We start from the raw sequence: 8,380 nt of genomic DNA, 5'->3' as shown, positions 1-8,380 counted from the left end.
GCAGTGCAGCATTTAGGGGTCCCCAACTGGTTCAAAATGCTGCTACCAGAATTTTGACAAGAAGCAGAAAGTTTGACCACATTACACCGATTTTAGCCTACCTTCATTAGCTTCCTGTCTGTGTGAGGTCTGATCTTAAGGCTATGGTGCTAATTTATAAAAGTATTCCCTACCTTGCTGACCTAATTACACCCTACGTACCGACCCGGGCTCTGCTTTCACAGGATGCAGGACTACTTTGTGTCCCTAAGGTTAAAAAAGTCTGCAGGCCATAGAGCCTTCTCTTATCGTGTGCCTGTCTTGTGAACTGATCTCCCAGCAGAGATAAAACAGTCAGATTCATTAGAGACATTCAAGTCCAGATGACAGATGCATCTATTCTCCCTCCTGTATGGCTAGCATACTGGTGTAGTATGGAACTATGCTTCCTCTCCTTTTAATTCATATTATTAGCAATGGAACAGGTCATGGCCTCACTACATCTAAATTCTGGGTCTGTTAGAGAAGCACAGGGTTACGTGCCGGCGACTACCTTAAGCCTGGTTCACATGGCAGGATATTAAAACTGTCTGTAGCTTTCCAAAACCCGAGAGATCACACACATGGAGATAAAAAAAATCATAGATCTAACAGTGTTGGTCCTCCAGTGTGTGGTGTGCAGCCACACGGTAAGGACAACACCACACACGAACAAATTTCATACACGAACCTTCCCAGCTCAGACAGGAAATCTCGCAAAATCTCTCAAGATTAAACGTGACTCCAGATTAAACAAACGGAGATACTTTGTGGACTATTTACAATAGAGGGAAAAAAAATGATACAAAAAGAAAAAGAAAAGGTGTTCTTTAATGGAGTGGAGACAGCGCGACCACCGGACTTTCTGGTAAATCAGAACAACTGTTTTAATTTTCTGCTCTGTGCGTCCGTCACCTCACTTTCTGATTGGCTGTACGTCACATTCAGCAGGCTGCATGCTCCTTTGCGGTCGGGGGACAACACACACTGCGATATCTGGCCAAGACAATCCAACATGTTGAATATCCCCGATTTGCGATTGGAGCGCCCCTGACATCCTTCCGAGCAGATCAGAGTGCTCTTAACACACCACACATGGTAGGAATATGATAAGATTATCTTTAGCGTCATCACGATTGTCGGAAGGGAAAGATCAGGTCAGATTTTGGCCTAATTATCTTGCCGTGCTTCACTGTTGATTTACTGCTGGTGAACGAATGCCTCAAGTGCAGTTATTTACAGCCAACTGATTCTGCTGTTTCTCTCTGTCCGACATACTGATGAGAGCTTAAATGGATGCTTGCCACTGCACCCCAGGGCGTCGGACTGACCTCAGGACACTCTACCTGTTCTGGACTTGGAGGCACAGGGATTAAAGACCCAAGATAGACTGCCTTTTAAGGACCCTGTTTTTGTTGCTTTTCTGTTTTGTTTGTGCTTAAGAAATTCTTGTAAAATTTGTAAAAACCTTTTAATTGTTAGAACGGCCTAAGCAAGGGTCACCCCTCTGAGTCTTGCTTGAGGTTTCTTCCTCTTTATCACCAGAGGAAGTTTTTCCTTACCAATGGCACCTGTGTGCTTGCTCAGGGGGTTGGTAAGGTTAAATCTTACTCATGTGAATCTCCTTGAGGCAGCTTTGGTGTGATTTGGCACTAATCAGGTGTTGGAGAACAACTAGAAGCATTTGTAAACCATTTGTTTGTTACATTCACTGTGGCATTACTGATGGAATCTTATTGCGCTTAACTAGGAAGTATATGAAGCACACTCATTCACTCACCTTCAACTGCTTATCCAGGATCAGGTCACGGGGGCAATCGCTCCAGCAGGGGACTGGAAACTTCCCTTTCCCAGGCCACATTAACCACCTCTAACTGGGGGATCTCAAGGTGTTCCCAGGACTAGGAGGAGCTATCTCTCCTCCTAGTCCTGTGTCTTCCCCAAGGTCTCCTCCCAGTTGGATGTGCCTAGAACACCTCTCTCGGGAGGCGCCATGGAGGCATCCTTACCAGATGCCCGAATCACCTCAACTGGCTCCTTTCAATCTGAAGAAGCCGCGGCTCTACTCCGAGCTTCTCATTTTATCGCTAAGTGACACGCAGCCACCCTCCTGAGGAAACCCATTTCAGCCATTGTAGCTGAGATCTAGCTCTTTCGGTCATGGTTGTAATAAAAGGATTACTAAATGGAATAGTTTTGACTGTGTTGAATGCTTGGTCTCCAAAGTAAAGGTCAAACAACGTCAACATCCATTGGATTCTATGACGTATGACATGTTACCCTGTAACATGATAACTAAACATGACAGATGGTACAAAATATTCTTTTAAAAAAGGATATTAACCAATAGTTTGCATCATTTTTTGTTAACAAAATTGGAGCAATTTTAACTTTTGACCCCTGTACAAACTGAAACTGACCTTTGTCACCATTTTTGCTGTTTTTACACCATAACTCCATGGAATTCTGTCACTGATAGTCCAAACTATATGTTTTTGTAATCGTTATGATCAGACAAATAATGTGGTATAGTTTTGAACATGATTGGAGCATTTTTTTTTTTTGACCCCTGTGCAATTCTTTATTGACCCCAGTAGCTCATTAGAGGTCAGCTCCAGGATGGCTCCATATCTGAAAATAAACATTAGTTAATTTAGAGTACGAGGTCTGTTAGAAAAGTAACAGACCTTTTTATTTTATGCAAAAAATATATGGATTTGATTCATATGTTTTTACGTCAGCCAAGCTTGAACCTTCGTGCGCATGCGTGAGTTTTTTCACGCCTGTCGGTTGCGTCATTCGCCTGTGGGCAGGCTTTGAGTGAACACTGGTCCACACCCCTCGTCGGATTTTTATTCTCAGGGAAATGGCGGAATGATTTGGGCTTTGCTCCATCATAATTTTTTCAGAAACTGTTACAGACAGGCAGCTGGAAACCATTTGGAAAATTTATTTGGCTTTAGGTGAAGATTTTTTGGGCTTCACAGAGATTAAGGAGTGTTACTACCGCTTTAAGGATGGCCCACAATGGCGCGCCGTGCTCCAAGCCATGATCAACAGGCAGAAACCACCATTTCATTTCTAAACGAATGGCTGTATGGCTCCGGGACCATCGTGTGCAATTTCTCTGGTTATCACAAGAGCTGGACATCAGCCATTTTCCGGCAGATTTCACTTTTAACAAGAGATTTTGTCATGGAAAGCCGCGTGGAGGCTTCGCACGTCACAACAGATTCGCTGATGGAGCAAGACAAAGAACACCTCCGTTTTGGAGTGCCAGAGGACAAGTTGGGACATGCCCAGCTCTCCACAATTTCTCTTATACTCACTCGACTGGTAAGCCACTGAAAGCTGACATAGGCATGTTATGGCATGTTAGGCATGAAGATTTTGCCATGAAAAGAGTGGCAGCGAAATTCATCGGCACGAAGCTGATGGCGCAGCAAAAGCGCCACCATGTTGAAGCCTCACAGGACAATGGCAAAATCTTCTTTCACAGTGGAATGTGCCGATGTCCACCTCTTCTGCAATTTCTCGGATACTCACACGACGGTCCCACATCTCCACAGCGTTCACTTTGGAAATGATCCGGTCATTTCAGCATTTTGATGCCGATCAGAGGGCAGCGCGCCCTCCACCGTTGTGCGGATGTCTTTAAACCGGTTGTACTGCTCCTTAATCTGTGTGATGCCCAGATGATCGTCACCGAAAGCCATCTGAATAATCCGAATGGCTTCCACCTGGCTGTCGCCCAATTTGTGGCAAAATTTGATGCAGTCGCGCTGCTCCAGTCGTTCCGCCATTTCCTTGCAAAGAAAAAATGACGAGAGACTACACCCATCCTCACACAAAGGCTGCTTACAAGCAAATGACGCAACCGACAGGGGTGAAAAAAAATCACGCATGCGCACGAAGGTTCAAGGTTGGCTCATGCAAGCACACGTGATTCAAATCCATCAGGTTTTTGAAAAAAAATAAAAAGGTCGGATACTTATCTAACAGACCTCGTATTGTATATAATAATCATTAGATTATTAATATGTAAACAAAAATAAATTTAAGAAAATTACAATTTGAAAACAAATGCACCGAACGTGATGACAGCTGCAACTGCTTAATGCTTTAACACTGAAAATGCCATAGACATGCTAACACGTTAGCGTCGCTCCCGTTTTTAAGTTATAAAATAGAACACCATAACAGGTCAGTTTAACATAAAAAAAGGTAAATAATACTCACAGACGTATGCTCTTTAGGGTTTTAGCGGGGGAAAATTAAGCAAAAGAAAGACTAAACGAAGCAATAGATCGAAGCACTGCTTCAATCTGCGAACCACTGCTTGGTTCAAGGTTCAAAGCAAAGCCGCGCTGCAGAAAAGTTGATTACAGACCCGATGCAGGGTCTGTAATCAATGTAGAGAAATTATCATTTTCCTGACAAACACCCCCCAAAATAACAACCACTCTGAAGGACCAATAACAGAATCGTTAAGCAAAAAGCTTATTGATGTCGGTGGATCGAAGCATATTATATATATATATATATATATATATATATAAAAAGTGTGACGGCACGTGGTTGCCATCATTTCCACCAGTCTTGCATTCTCACAGATTGCCCTCTTGATGACAGCTGAAGCAGCTGCAGGAATCAGCATTCTCCTCTGACTTCGTCATTTCAGCTGCTGACAACTGTTTCTTCCCCCACTTTAAAAATCCAAACGGATGTGCAGTTGGGTTTGGGGTGGGGTTTTTTTTTTTTAGACCTGTGTTAAAGAAACTGTGATCTGAGTGGGAGATCGGAATTTAACAGGATTTCAATGTGGTCAATCGAGACAAATTTTAACACCAGTCGCTGGTGCACCACTCTTAAAAGGCAATGACAGATGATGTAATTGGTTTATTTGAAGTTATGTACAAACCATAGACTGTATATATACTGGACAAAGCCTGCGTGACATCACCCACTGGTTTACTAAAGAGATCTGAGCAGTCAAGGCACTTTAACAAATATCACTTCTGCATTGGGGACAAAATACACAATCGAAGCTACCACTTGGCGCAAGCATGTCTATAGTCAACTGAGCGGAAAAATATCCTTTGTACTCCCCCCGCCTTACTTGTGCTATGGTCACATGCTGTGAAAATACCAAAGCAGAATTGACCACACCTCAAATGCAGTTTTACACCATGCACTATAGATCGTAAAGCTCGAGCCCCAGAGTATGTGTGTGTGTGTGTGTGACAGTTATTGGCACTTTTTTTTTGGTAAGGTTTTTAACTTGATCAGTGTAAACCTTATGTCAAATCCTGATGCAGTTGACTGTTTAACACCAGGCAATTTCTTTTATTTTAATGCAACCAACATCCCACAGCCTTGGAGCATCTGATAAAACCATCCCTTGAGCCTTATCACACAAACGACCTCTGAGTGACACTGCAAACAACTATGATCAATCACAATGCAAGAAAAGACAGAGGGATATTGTTCACAACCTCCAAGTGGCCCCTGATCCTCACCATGATGGAAAGACATTCTCTTAAAGGGACTCTTTGATCGTCATAGCACTGTGAACCACAAACAATAACAAAATCCATCATTCTTGTACGCTGTTTTAACAACTTTTTTTAAATTAACTGTTTATGTTTGACTGATGCATTCTTTAGACACTAACTGCCCACACGCCCCCTGCCCTCACATGTGGATAAAAGCAGAGCTCAGAAATCCATACTTTACACTGTTCCAATCAGAACACCGTGGTTGACACAGTGTCCGAAGCTTCGTATTAAAGAGCCTGAAATTTAACAAACAGTCAATGTCTTGACTCTTTCTTTCCACAGACAGCCTGAAAATCCTTCCACCTCCACACTAGGAACCCAAAATAATAAACCACAATAAACAAATATTTTTAATAAAACCTTTTATTGTGTTTGTCAAAGTCTGTTTGTCAGACAAAACTTACAAAAGTTAGCAGACACACGTTTATACATTTATGTGCAACTCTGTTTTCTCAGGTTAAAAGAAAAGACATCCAGGTCAGAGTAACAGAATTCAACATAAATATCTGACTTGGAAGTCGGGGTGAGGGACATGGGTGGGTGGGGAGGGGGAGAGTCAATTATGTACAATAGCTTAAGTCACAAAAAATATACAATACATGAACCTGTGTTTCAGACCGAACAGTCCCTTCTAAAAATCGGTCCCCTGCCTTCACTGCACATGCGTCATTTCGGAGCATCAACAGCGAATCACCAATTACCACCTTGCTTCTTTTTAAAGCTGACTTTAGAATGATTTAAGAGGTTTTACTTTGTCATCTGATGGTTAATAATCACATTACCTCTTTGCTTTGGGTGTAAAGAGCCAGACTCAGAAAGTCTGTCTCAGACGTGCTGCTGCGGTGCTCTGATCGGTCCTCCGTCTTTTATTATGAAATAATGCTGAATTTATGTGGAAATGATTGTTGTACAAAAGCTTCAGATATCTGTCGCTGAGACAGATGATGACTAGAGCGCAGTTTTAAGCAGAAACGAGGTGATAATCTGTGAATCTCTGCTCATGCTCCGAAATGACGCATGTATAGTGAAGGCAGGGGGGACAGACTTTTTGATGGGACAGTTCAGCCGGCAACACCGGACAAAATGAACCACTACTGCTTTAAATCTCTGAGTCTGTCAGAAGCCCAGTTGTTACGAAGAGATATTTACAAATATATGTTCATCGTGTAATGGTTGGATTCCCAACATCGATTAGAAGGAATGGAAGTCATCAATTTTCAAACATAGAACATCTTTCTGCTCTTGTTTGCTTAGCTGGAACTAGAATTGATCACATTTGTGCACTGGGGTTCACAGAAGGAGCCAAAGCGCCCATAGATGTCTTTGGCTCGAACAGCAAAATGATAAGTGGAGCCTGACTGGAACTGGGTCAGTGTGCAGGCCATTGGCAAGGGAAGGGCCTTCACTTCTCCGATCTTCTTCCAGTGCTGCTGCGCGGTGCTGCTGTTGGCGTTGTCTTGGTGGAAGGCATAGAGGTGATAGCTGTCTACGGTCGCACAGCTGCGGTCAGTTTCTTCTACACACCAGGACAGCACAATCCCAGTCTGACTTGGCACCAGCTTCAGCTGAGGCTGCTGGGGAGGTGAGGTCTGCACAGCCTCCGGGGGCAGGCGGCCTGGGGGAGCGGGAGCGGCTGGCAGAGGGGGCAATGTCATGCTGGAGCCGCGGGTTGGTGTCGTAGCGGGTACAGAGCGGGATTTCATTGGAGAGTCCTGTAAAAGAGGAAAGCGTTGGCATTTTATTGACACTGACCAAAACCTCCAACGTAAAACTCTGATGTGATTTTTATGATTACAACATGCTCACATACTGAATGTAAGGTGGACGACTAAACAGCAAAGTCAAACCTTCTCACACACTGAGCCATAGGTTTGTTATTCGCAAAATTACACTGCGTCTTTATCAAAAAATAAAAAATAAAAAATGCTGTTTCATGAACCAGCTTCATTCAGAGGAATTCAGTTGTTAAAAGGTCACCTGGTTAGCCTGCACACCGCCACACAAGGAGGGTACTGTCATTGCTCCAGAGTGTGTGCGTGTGTGTGATTATCACCTCGTTTCTGCTTCACATTGCACTCCAGTCATCATCTATCTCAGTGACAGATATCTGAAGCTTTTGTACAACAATCATTTCCACAGAAATTCAGCATTATTTCATAATAAAAGATGGAGGAAGTGATCAGAGCGCCGCAGCTATATGAACTGCTAGCTGATGCGTTCACTGTGCGTCAGTTATTTCAAAGAGTCAGCGAGTGTCACCTCATTTCTGCTTAAAACAGCCTCGTTTCTGCTTAAAACTGATTTTAGAATGATTTAAGAGGTTTTACCTTATCTGATGGGTAATAATCACAATCCATTTGATCGCTTTGGGTGAAGAGACTCTGTCTTAGACAAGCTGCTGAGCTCTGAAATGATGCATGCACAATGGAGGCAGGGCAGACCAATTTTTAGGGGCGGACCGTTCGGTCTGCGACACCGCAACAACAACAGAGCGTGGGAACAGCGTGAAATAGGACATGTTTACACATTCATACATTTTATCACGTTTTTAGTATTTTGAAAGAAAAAAAACCCAGCTGTATATTACAAACAGGCTTGCTATTCCCTGGCATCAATGTCATATATTTACAGAAGAATTAATTGCCGAGGGCAAGGCTATATGTTTAAAAAAATGCTATTTGGCAAGGGGCACTCAACCAAAACAAGGGGGTGCGGCGCCCTGATATCCCGGATTAGAAAACCCCTAGTATGTAGATATGTATATGTCTCTGCATGTTTGACAATTCTTTGTTGTGCTTTATTTT

At 43.1% G+C, this 8,380-nt stretch overlaps 1 protein-coding gene across 3 annotated transcripts in view; it reads right to left on the bottom strand.

The window, feature by feature from the left end:
• Window positions 1-5,923: 5,923 nt before the first annotated feature.
• atf7ip (activating transcription factor 7 interacting protein) overlaps window positions 5,924-8,380 on the bottom strand; it is an 84,375-nt gene continuing 81,918 nt past the window's right edge. For 2 of the 3 annotated variants that reach the window (XM_034189114.1, XM_034189113.1), the window contains exon 14: window positions 5,924-7,288. In XM_034189114.1, coding sequence (XP_034045005.1) covers window positions 6,827-7,288 — 462 coding nt within the window. In that variant the 3' untranslated portion in view covers window positions 5,924-6,826. The remainder of the gene's footprint in view (window positions 7,289-8,380) is intronic. The other variant, XR_004565406.1, reaches the window with a different exon arrangement.

Source organism: Thalassophryne amazonica, chromosome 15 (assembly GCF_902500255.1).
Source record: "Thalassophryne amazonica chromosome 15, fThaAma1.1, whole genome shotgun sequence".
Taxonomy (NCBI): Eukaryota; Metazoa; Chordata; class Actinopteri; order Batrachoidiformes; family Batrachoididae; genus Thalassophryne; species Thalassophryne amazonica.
The sequence above is the reverse complement of the archived record's forward strand: the minus strand, read 5'-3'. Positions and strand labels throughout refer to the sequence as shown.